The 12,768-nt window shown below is 39.9% G+C and overlaps 1 protein-coding gene across 2 annotated transcripts in view; it reads right to left on the reverse strand.

Moving 5' to 3' along the window:
- LOC124152075 (sestrin-1-like) overlaps positions 1-12,768 on the reverse strand; it is a 51,086-nt gene that overhangs the window by 7,809 nt on the left and 30,509 nt on the right. The window contains exons 1-2 of one of the 2 annotated variants that reach the window (XM_046524821.2): positions 1,895-2,058; positions 914-943 (exon numbers count right to left, since the gene is read on the reverse strand). In XM_046524821.2, coding sequence (XP_046380777.1) covers positions 914-943; positions 1,895-1,939 — 75 coding nt within the window. In that variant the 5' untranslated portion in view covers positions 1,940-2,058. Of the gene's footprint in view, positions 1-913; positions 944-1,894; positions 2,059-12,768 lie in introns of those variants that run through there. The other variant, XM_046524820.2, reaches the window with a different exon arrangement.

Here is a 12,768-nt window from a genome sequence, read left to right on the forward strand (position 1 = left end):
GACTCAGTCCAGGCAAGTATTCGGCAGGTATCACACGGCTGCCCAGCTCAGAAAATGAGGCCAAATACACAATCGAAAGCTATCACCGACAGCCATCATCTGGCCCCGGGGAAAGATAGGGAATCCACCAGGTTATTTATAGACACCAGTGGCATGAGTTGCCAAGCCAATCAGGAAGCGTCTATAAATAGATCCGACAACAGTGGTTTCCATGAGCAGGGTCATTTCGCTCAGCTGTCATTTTGTTTGCCTGTTTAAACTGAAATTGCTGACTGAGGCCCCTTGTTTTTCAGCCCAAACGGAAGCGGGGTATTTCAGGCAAATCACCGTTTCAAGGGAGCGAAAGCAGTTTGACAAGCCCTTTGGTAGTTTAATAAATAACCGGTCATAATAGAACGATTGTGAACGATCATAGGAGCCGTTGAAGATTTCGTCATGTTTGATATGACCGTCATTGTTATCGGATATGCGTATACAATGAAACCAACTTCATGTTTTATTTAACAACAGGTGGTACTGGATGGGTTTCTAATATAAGAAACGACAATATCAAGCATAGGCTACAATTCACAAGTTCCCATTTCCAATAGTTGCATCAGCCACATTAATATCCGTTTCGTTCAAGCTGTCCATTCGCAGATCATGCTCCCTGTTTGTGATAGGGTGGGTTGCATCAGCATATAGCCAGAAAGGAAACAAACAAGTTTGTAGGTGTCCAACATTGCATCAGCAAGCATAACATATCCTTCCTTTGATGGATGTTCTATTGTCAAGTGTAACGCTTGAATTGCGCCGGACAATGAACACCGTACGTCACTGACCAAAGGAGTGTCATCAAACAATGATAGGATCGCTTGAATAGGGCCTAATTCTTCACCTGCTCATATAATTAAACAAAAAGGTCGATAATTACCTTGTCATCGGGTGTGTCGACAGGCACGATCTGCAAAAAAATTATTTTAGTTAAAACGGGGTAGAAAAATACTTGGTTTCATTGTACATTTCTTTACAAGACTATGAATGGAAACTTCTGGTTGAAAGGATGTTTGGAACCCACATATTCCTTGTGGTCGACCTATTATATTTAACGCGGTTGTTTTATAAAACAAAAAAATAACAAAACGTCATCAGGTGGTCGTAGATGCATATATTCAGTGCACAGCAAATACATCCTATGATCTTTGTCAAAGGTTCGAGTTCAAATCGTGAATGCGTTAGGACCCATTGAAAGAGCGTGCAAAAACAGCGGTTTATTTGCAAAGTACAATTCTCAATCTTTTCGTTGGTTAAATGTAAAACATACATAGTAAGTCCTACACAAACATAGGTGAAGTGTTAGAAAAAAGTACCAGAAGCAAAATAGCGAGAGAGCGGGGTTTTGAAAATTTATTCTTGTCCACATTAGAATAATCTAGCATAAGTAGCATAACAGTGATGTCATCTTCTATTTTGATATTCATTCAGCCCAAATACCGTCAAATATTTCTTAAATGTAATGAATGAATTAAGCATTAACGGTAGTGGTTCATGTTGAAAGCGAAAGGTGCAGTTCGATCCAAACCCTTTGTTACATTCCGCTAGCTGCAGCGGTTTGACAGCTGACCCAGAAAGAGCCATGACTGCCGAACAAAGCTCGCACCGGCTATCCGCAGAAAAAAAGTTTTAGCAATATATCTATAACATTATTCAAAAAGATAATATCATCAGTGGAAACCTACATAAACAGCAGATCAAAACGCATCTAAATAACCAAGTGTCATTAATTTCTAAACACCGCACTGACGGCTTCCGAGTGGAAAACTACCGGCCAGGCCGGCTCGCCAGCTGAGCTGAGAAATGGATAGCCAGGCCTCTACCGCACAAGAAAAATCAAGAAAACACAAAGCCAACTTACTTGAATGTCACCCTCAAGTGGTTCGTAAGTCTCCATAGGAATCATATTGTAATGTGTAAACCGTTCGTTTGATTCATATACTCATAATATCACAGTAAATCCTTGTTAGAACTTCCTAACCTGCCCAACTGACGGCAGACGATAGACTGAATAGAACAGCTGATTGCGGCGATATGACCCACTGCCGACCTCATCGCCATGAATACATTAACCTGAACCAATCAAATCGTTCGTTCGTTTATGCCGAGCCGAGTCGGCACAAAGCAGTTAAAACGTCAATACACAAGCTAAACAGCTTAGGAAATTTCCAAGCCGGGAATCAAAAGTGATAACTTTCCGTCAATACGAAAGATAATGAAGCACAATTTTTTTTAAATCGCACCTGCACTTTCTTTCTTGACGTATCCTATTTGATCTACATAAAAATACAAAATTGATAAATCTATTTCTATATTGCAACGATAGAACCCCGAGCCATGTATTCAGGATATGTATTATGACTTGAATAGTTAGCCCATTTGTATAACTTATGTTTTCATCAAAACATTTGAAAGGTCTTCAGAAGCTCAAAGAAGCGTTGCCTGCCAGTATATTGTTGAAACAGTGTCAACAGATAATTAATTCTTAATGAAATTCAAACAACTGGTTCACTTACATCCTAAATGAATATCCACAGATAGGGATAGGCTTTTATTCCATACCCAGCAGCTGCGATTCCTTGTAGTTACTTATTTATGACACAATGTAAGCCGCTGCAGCGAGGTGTAATTCCGTGTATAACGTGCCCCCCTCATCCGCATCCATACGATGCACAGCAAACACATTTATCTGACAGTGGTATGTTTTAATTAGCAATGCATGAAATATTCATTATTTTGTAAATCTAAAACGGCAACAGGTAACAGCTTCCAGACAAAAGCTTCTCGTGTTAGTGGAGCGGCGAACGCAAGGCCTTGGCTTGCGCGTGTGACACGGCCTTCGAGCATGCATGTACCAACATGTCGGAAACAGATCGGAAATAAAATGAATTGGAGCGACGTAAGATGCAAATGAGATTAGTGTGTGCTATTCACACATCAACCCTGTGCGCGAGGTGAGGTGAAATGGGGTTTAACGTCGCGTCCAAGATTATTGCACTTATATAGCGACGTGCATGCAAATATAGTTTTACGCCGCTTTTAGCAGTATTCCAGAAATGACAGATCTTATAAAGTACATATATGTAATTAGAGTGAGTGAATATGGTTTTACGTCGCTTTTAGGAATATTCCAGCAATATCACGCCTGGGGACACCAGAAAGGGGCTTCACACATTGTACCCATGTTGGGAATCGAACCCGGGTCTTCGGCGTGACGAGCGAATGCTTTAACCACTAGGCTATCCCACCGCCCCTTATTTTATTGACTTTTATAATGAAATGAAAACATAAAACTACGTATCATCCGACTTCAACTTAAAATGAAGCATAACCATTACACGTTGAGGTTGTACGGATTTATTTGCTAGAGGCCGTCATTTATTGTCAACATACAAAGGAAATGGTTGCATGCGCATGCGTTTAACATATTGCAAAGTAAGAAAATACAAATAATCCACCATGACGCGTCACATCGTCGTCCCACATTCACACTTGTCGGTTGATTGATTATAGGAACACATACCATTCGCACTTGGTGAGTGAGTGGGGCTTAACGCCGCTTTGAACATTAATCCAGTTTATATCACGGTGGGGCAGCTTAGAGTGGGAGGAAAGCCCGAAGAGATGCAGGTCTGAGACGTTTGGGGCGAACCGGGATTCGCACAGGTTTCTGGCATGCTCAGGGGACGCAACTCTGGACAGCTAATTGCGGCGCCTAAGACAACTGTAGTGAGTGAGTGAGTTGGGTTTAACGCCGCTTTTAACAGTATTCCAGTCATATCACGGCGTGTCAGCTTAATGTGGGAGGAAGGCCCGAAGTGATGCAGGTCTCAGACGTTTACCACTTCGCCGAAACCCACGAGCACGGGTATGGTGCTGCCAAACCTAGAAACATAATCGGGGCGAACCGGGATTCGAACCCACAATCATAGGTTTCTGGCGTGCCTAAGGGACGCAACTTCCGCACAGCGAATCGCGGCGCCTTAGACGACTGGGCCACCTGTGCCACCAAGACAACTGTATCACCCGTCCCCCTATTTTCACTAAGTGAGTGAGTAAGTGAGTTTGGTTTTACGCCGCTTTAGCAATATTCCAGCAATATCCCGGCGGGGAACACCAGTAATGGGCTTCACACACTGTACCCATGTCGGGAATCGAATCGACGATCGACGGCTTTAACCACAAGGCTACCCGACCGCCCCTATTTAACAGACTTTATCAATGATTTATACCATTAACCATCATGTATCTGAACACAAAATTCAAATTAATTATACATCCAAACTTGACTATTTATATGGTTCCTAAACGATCTCACTCTGTATATATATGTACAGCTGCATCATCAGCTCCGCTTTGTCAAGCGAATAACTGTTTCGTAAATGTAACTATATGAATGAAATTGATCAATTGTGACGGAGTGTGGATCCATCCATGAATTATATAGTCTTTTATACGTTTCTTTACATTGACATCAGACAACCGTATAGCTAGACAAGACAAGCATCACGTCCCCAGAATAAAGTTATGTGTATGGTTAATAAACAATGTTCCATCAAGGAATCTTCGAGTATAAATAAGGGAGCCCCGCGTATGTAATTCCTGGAGTCTCTCTCTCTCTCTCTCTCTCTCTCTCTCTCTCTCTCTCTCTCTCCAGTCATAGTTTGGACTGGAGTAAACAACGAAAACTGCCTAGTCACAGATCTCAGCGAACATATTGCACCTGTACCCAAATACGCCGAGAAGCGTTATTGACATATCTATGTGATCACCGATAAACAAGAACCTAAGCAGGAGGAAACACGGCCAATGTATTGTCAACACCAACATGAATTCCACAACTTTGACCGAATTTCAAACAGTAACGTCAGTTTGGTAGTACTCAGTTAAATATATAATATTGTGTCCGTATATATGCAACGAAGTGTCAGCAGTTGTTTTGCGAACAGCCTCAGTGTGAAGGTCGTGTATACGAGCATTGTCATTGGTCAGAAAGTGGGTATGTTAGTTCGTACGTTGCTGATTGGTTCAAATGTGGAGGTGTGTCATCAGTGACCTTGGTATCTGAAGATCACAAGTGTGGTTTCATCTCTGCCGACGAGCACTGAACAAACGTATTCAGAACTGGCTTCGTGTCAGTGTGACCGCGTTCAGCTTTCCAGAACGATCCATTCATGCTCAGTGAGGACTAGGCAAATAATGCGCCGTTATATAAACTCGATCTATAGCTAATGTCCGTAGAACACTGTCATCGTCAGCATGTGTGGCGTTTGCAGTTTATCAAAAGCATTATGAACGCATACGTCTGGTAAAATATATTGAAGATTTCGCTGATGAAAACGGTTGTAAAACATGTCCATTCACAGTTTTGTTGATATTCGTTCAATGATATCCTGGTGAAGCTAAGGCGTTTGTTGGTTTTAGTACGGTGGACAGATATCATATTATTTGTTTTTTCAAAATAGCGTTAATGATAATACATAAAAACAATTGCGAAAGTATGTTTTTGTATGTACTGACATATTTAAAGATTCCATAATATTTGTCCTTATTTATATGCCTACCTCATCTATGAAATACGCAATGATGTTTGTGAAACTAACCGACAATACGCGGAACAGCTCGTATATATATACTGTTCCTCTTCCGTTTGCATTTAACCAGGACACACGTCACAACAAATCACCGTCAGTCAGTGCACTGAGAGTGATCAAATGTTTAATTGTTCATTACCTATGTTGAAACGCGACCATAACAATGATATCGGTCTCGGAAGTAAAAGCTCTTTTCCGCGTTTGTTTTTTGCACCAAAGCTTTTCACACGGCGATCCGTGCGACGGTGAACTTCTGCAGGGTGTACGTGATTATATAGCCACAGTGTTCGGCACAAATAAACGTCGACTCAATTATGAAACAGCCCCTTATTAAAACAGATACCTTAATGAAAACATTATATTATATTAAACTGCTAAAGTACACAAGGCCGGATCCAGCATTTTTCAATTTGATTTTCGGGGGGGGGGGGGGGGGGGGGGGGGGGGGGCACCCACCCTCTCCAGGATCCGTCCACCCACCAACCCACTCTATTCAGGATCCGCCTATGGTACATGTGACGCAGGGCACACGAAGTCGTGATAAAGACAAGCACCTTAATACACCTCTCAGCAGTAGCATCATATCCTAACTCAAAGGTCTGTAATGTGTTATAATGGTGTGGTATATTTTAATCGAATAAATAATACAAATAATGGTACATTATTAAGCTCCACATAATTCTATTTGAGCGTTTAATCAAATTAAATACGCAAAGCAAACTTGTGAAAACTCGATTTTTTAGGACCTTACCAAACCTGTCTCATCCATATTGAGCCGTCCAACTGTCATGCAACAACGCCTTGTCTCTGTCTCGGGCGTGCCTCCAGTGCTGTAAATCTCGCGATCTCGACACGTGTGGTTAAAAATAACCATGATGTAACGCATGTCAAAGTACCGTTTTCATGTGTGCTTATTTGTATGGACAAGTATAATCGGGTTTCGTAGAAACGAATGAAAATCATGCCACCTTGTAAACTCGACACATGCACGTGCTGTCGCTTAGATATACTGAATTAATTCTTAATGTCATAAAGTGCGTGAAGTGAATGTTGTTCAACGTCACAGTCACGGGCTATAAATAATCGAATTAGAACCAGGAAAACCTGTGGCTGACAGCATGAGCACAGATCAAACCTGACTCCCTGATCCACTTCTAGTCGACTCTTACAAGCATAGGTTGACGAGGACCACTTTTAGCACCGGGTCCCTAATTGATGTAAAGTATTAAATCGTTTATCAATTAAACACCTTACGTTAATTAACCGTATATTTAAATTATTAATTACAAAGTAAGCGATCTTAGCACTATAACAATCGTAAGCCTACTCAAAGACGTATATATATATGTACGTCCGTGGCCTACTTTAAAGTATGGGAGTTACGATCACCTTAGCGCTAAGATTGGTTTGTGGAAGTGGATCTTTTGACGCAGAAAGCACTGTCATCGTGGAAGTGGCCTAAGGGGAGCAAACTCTTGCATAGACTTTTCGCAAGCCGTCATGCGTAAGTTCTATTTTTAGCATCCTAGCTTGCCGACAACACTTCTTGATTATTGGAAATACGGACAGGTAAATCGCGCTTACAAATTACAATGTGCGGATCAACCAGATTGTTTTCAGACTAAATAAAGCAAGCTTAAATAGGCATCTTGGTATATACCTACATTATAATACTTTCAAAATGTGTTTGTATGGACATAAATTTGAGCGAACAATAACGACACGACGTACTTCATATTCTAGCATGCACGTGATCAGCACTATTTATGTTTTAAGTCACGTCACCACAAAAAAAACACTATTCGTACGGAAGACAAATATCATTCAAATTAAGTCATCTTTTCCCAATTTCACAAAAGTAAAAATATTATTCATCTAATTTCAGTTTCAATTGAACCTCTAAATAAACACTAAGGAATAGCAAAATAATACGTAATAAATGCCATGAAAGTTGTCCGTTTTGTTTTTCTATCTTTCATGTCTTATCTTTTTATGAGACCTAAATTTCTTGAGCAAGATCACAGTATCGATTGAATGTATGATCCAGGACAAGCGCATCAATCTCCTTCAGCTAACATGGAATGGCAACATCTGACATTGGGTTTATACTGGTGATTTTACTCGTGCTTCGTTCAATGTGTAATGCCCAAGGCACATGAAGTATGAACAGAGTTATTCCCCTTCCTTGGTGAAACTCGACCGTCGCTCATCATGTACATAACTTCAACTAGTTTGATGTTTGTCTGTTTGTTTGTTTGTTTGTTTAACGCCACACTCATCAATATTCCGGCTATATGACTGCGTTCTGTAAATAATCAAGTCTGGACCACACAATCCAGTGATTGACACGGGTCCAACCAATTTAAACATAAGTACATACCATAATACATGGTTCAATAGAGCATGGCTATAAAATACTGTGTGTGACTGAAAATAGTTTATTTTGTACATCTTTTTGTTTTTTTTAGGAGTATTAACATGCCAATGATAAATTGATCAAGAACCCCTAAAAGAAAAATAACAAACGTGTCTCACTTCATATTGATGCATTCTTACATCATTTGCATATATTTTCATGTGATGGAGGGATCTCTCGGCAACAGATGGAGATGTGAAAAACAGTTACATGAGAATGAATAATAGCTTCAGGTGTGTCAGCACAATTTTCCACCTGTTCAGTGCTTAATGCCTTTGTGTGAGTGAGTAAATGAGTATTGTTTTGCTGGTTTTAGCAATATCAATCTGGAACGAGTCCAAATTTACTACCCGGGTACCCTCCACCCTATTACCCAGCCCTACCTGGGTACCCGTAGATATTTAGAGATAGGTACAAACTGTCCGATTTGGAAAAGTGTGACCGTAGCCCTGACAAAATGTATTTAGATACATGTGTAAAACAATCCGGTCATGCATACACTGACGTTTACTGCATGGAATTTTATCTTTATTCGAACATATGAAAGGAATGGGTGCATAGTCAGAAAGAAATAGGAACATTTGTGACTTGTAGTGTAACAATAGAGCTTTAGATATTTTTCGTCATTAAACAATATATCACGTGACTAACCATGGGTCCGGGTAGTCATGTGGGTACCCGAGTCCTACTTAGAACCCCCCCTCCCTGAGGATCCGAGTTACCCGTCCCAGCCCTAATATCAAGGCAGGTACATTATGCCCAATTCGGGAATCGAATTGGGGCCTTTCAGCATGATGAGCGAATGCAATATATAACCACTAGGGTACCCCTACCGCCCCTTAATGCATCTGAAATACCAGTAAATGAGATCACTCAAGCGTAATTGCCCAACCGCAATCTTATGATGCATTAACCGCACCACTCGGATCAGTTTTATTATTTCTACATTAAATTGACACAGGGCACAACCATTTGATATTTTGTAGGAGGCCTGTGATTCATCATCATCATCATCATCATTACACCAACAATAAAAATGTATGTTGCTATTTGTTCTATTTTTGAACATTGTCTTAATGGTTTCATCCCATTTGCATCTTCCCAATGTAAGGGAATTAACTGACTATAAAAGTCCAGTTTCCACCCTTGCCAAACTAGGCTGGTATTATGGAGTTACATTTTGGCTGGACTAACGAGTCTGTGCATAGTCCAATCAAAACCGTGCAACGAAATCAAAATCTGGTTAAGCTGTCATGCAGATTTTGGTCGATTGCAGGATTTGCAAAGTATGTGCACCGCCAACTCGTTGTCAGCAGATATTTTCCAAATCTTTTCATGTTTTTCATCAAGGTGCTCATGTGATTTGATGCATTTCGCGATTTAAGACCCGTTTTATCACAATATAGATCTTGATTATCGATCAGATCGTCCTGACTGGGCGCCACCATTTTGTGTTAAGCAAACGGAAGTGATAAGAGAGGTGGAATCCGATTGGTCCATAGGAGAGGCATAGAAGGGACGTAACTCGTAATATTTACTGGTGGCGCTACGATCGAGCCCAGGAATTCCAGCCTAGTTCGGCAAGGGTGGAAACTGGACTTTTAAAGTCAGTTGACTCTTTTGCCTTGGGAAGATGCCCATTTGTGACTTAACAGCTCCATTTAACATTGTTCACAGCCTAATTGCTGGATTTGATGTTGCCGTGTTCTCACATGGAAGAAAACTCACTCATGCAGATTGTCTCAGTTAGCAAATTTGAGAGCTTTATTAGCTAGATTAACCAACAAAGAAATTATGATACCTCCAGATGTATTTAAAATAAATCTGTCAAACGAAGACACATGTATTTAAGTCTGGGTAGGTAAAAGCAATATCAGCCTTATGGTAGATTATATAGAGTAAAGTTTCTTATCTTTCAATATTTTGTCTTCCGTGAGCACTACAATTGCAAACCTAAGAAAATATGTCAGCTTTCAATTAATATTGTTGATACCAATCTGACAATTGAGAATAACTATGATGATATAGACTTCATCTAACTGTATGCACAGCAAACCAATTGTCGAGGCAGCCAAAGTAGCTTGATGACATTTTCAATGGTATCACATTCTTCGTCCCTTTCAGACAGCCTCCCTGGTCTAGTGGATAGAGCATTTGCCTCAAGAGCGTGCCGGGTCATACCAAAAGACATTAAAAGATGGTACTTGTTGTTACCCAGCCTGGCGCTTGGTATTAAGGGGCTACAACAAGGACTGGTTGGCTCGGAGTCAGTATACTGTGTCTGAGTAGGGTGTCCATGTTAAGCTGCGGCATGGTATTTGAGCGGGCTAGCACTATAAATCGGCATTAGTCTGGACTTGTACAACTACAAGCAGACAGACAGACAGACAGACAGACACACACACAGACACACACACACACACACACACACATAGCTACATAAGCACAGTTATCTTGAGTGTTATGTTTAAGCACATTTCACCTCGCATTTCCCATTGAAAATGCTCTTAACATGAGAAATGTCAGAAATATGTTTACACGGTCAGGGTCACAAGACTAGACAAAGCATACAACCCTTAGAATAACTTGGCTTCTGTACATTACAAGACAGTGTTATTCCACTGAATGTTTCATGGTACAAACAGTGAATGTTTTATGTACAAACACTGAATGTTTCATGGTACAAACACAACATTTCATGGTACAAGCAGTGAATGTTTCCTGGTACAAACAATGAATGTTTCAAGTACAAACACTGAATGTTTCATGGTACAAACACTGAATGTTTCATCATGTTCATGTACAAACACTTAATGTTTCATGGTACAAATGGTGAACATGGTGAATGTTTCATGTACAAATGCTGAATGTTTTATGGAACAAACACTGAATGTTTCATGGTACAAACACTGAATGTTTATTGGTACAAACACTGTATGTTTCGTGATACAAACATTGAATGTTTCATGTACAAACACTGAATGTTTCATGGTACAAACACTGAATGTTTCATGGTACAAATAGAATGTTTCAGGGTACAAACACTGAATGTTTCATGATACAAACACTGAATGTTTCCTGTACAGTGAATGTTTCCTGGTACAAACACTGAATGTTTCCTGGTACAAACACTGAATGTTTCATGTAAGTGAATGTTTCCTGGTACAAACACTGAATGTTTCATGATACAAACACTGAATGCTTCATGGTACAATCAGTGAATGTTCCATGTACAGTGAATGTTTCCTGGTACAAACACTGAATGTTTCCTGGTACAAACACTGAATGTTCCCTGGAACAAACACTGAATGTTTCATGCTGCAAACACTGAATGTTTCATGTACAGTGAATGCTTCATGGTACAAACACTGAATGTTTCATGATACAAACACTGAATGTTTCATGGTACAATCAGTGAATGTTCCATGTACAGTGAATGTTTCCTGTTACAAACACTGAATGTTTCCTGGTACAAACACTGAATGTTTCCTGGAACAAACACTGAATGTTTCATGGTACAAACACTGAATGTTTCATGTACAGTGAATGCTTCATGGTACAGACACTGAATGTTTCATGATACAAACACTGAATGTTTCATGATACAAACACTGAATGTTTCATGGTACAAACACTGAATGTTTCATGTACAGTGAATGTTTCATGGTACAAACACTGAATGTTTCCTGGTACAAACACTGAATGTTTCATGTACATTGAATGTTTTATGGTACAAACACTGAATGTTGCATGTACAGTGAATGTTTCCTGGTGCAAACACTGAATTTGTCATGTACAGTGAATGTTTCCTGGTACAAACACTGAATGTTTCATGTACAGTGAATGCTTCATGGTATAAACACTGAATGTTTCATGTACAGTGAATGTTTCATGGTACAAACACTGAATGTTTCATGTACATTGAATGTTTCATGGTACAAACACTGAATGTTTCATATACAGGGAATGTTTCCTGGTACAAACACTGAATGTTTCATGTACATTGAATGTTTCATGGTACAAACACTAAATGTTTCATGTACAGTGAATATTTCCTGGTACAAACACTGAATGTTTCATGTACAGTGAATGCTTCATGGTATAAACACTGAATGATTCATTTACAGTGAATGTTTCCTGGTACAAACACTGAATGTTTCATGCTACAAATGCTGAATGTTTCCCGGTACAAACACTTAATGTTTCATGTACAGTGAATGTTTCATGTACATTGAATGTTTCAAGATACAAACAGAATGTTTCATGGTACAAACACTGAATGTTTCATGTACAAACACTGAATGCTTCATGTACAAACACTGAATGTTTCATGGAACAAACAGTGACTTTCTTTCCCCAACATCAGTGAATCATCATGACCTTTGTCTTGTACAGAAAGAAGCAAACAACAAAGGTCTGAAAGATCAAAATCCCAAAGAAAAGATAATTAATTGCAACATAACAGTTCCCTCCCAGACTCCTAAAGTCATCCACAAGTACAAGTTCCACCCCGTCGCGATCGCCTGTGATGGTATTTTCACATGTATTGATTCTGTGTTGCAGCGAGTGCTGTTAAAAGCAAGTAATGGCTGCGGTAGACGCACACTGGTTATTTCAAGACCCTGAGTCAGCTGCTAAAAGTCCTGTTTAAACTATGTAGGCAGACACTACCAAAGGAACGGAACCAAGCCGTTAACTCCAGATAAACACTATACTATGACCTCT

The sequence above is a fragment of the Haliotis rufescens genome, unplaced genomic scaffold (assembly GCF_023055435.1).
Source record: "Haliotis rufescens isolate VD_foot unplaced genomic scaffold, xgHalRufe1.0.p SCAF_32, whole genome shotgun sequence".
Classification (NCBI taxonomy): Eukaryota; Metazoa; Mollusca; class Gastropoda; order Lepetellida; family Haliotidae; genus Haliotis; species Haliotis rufescens.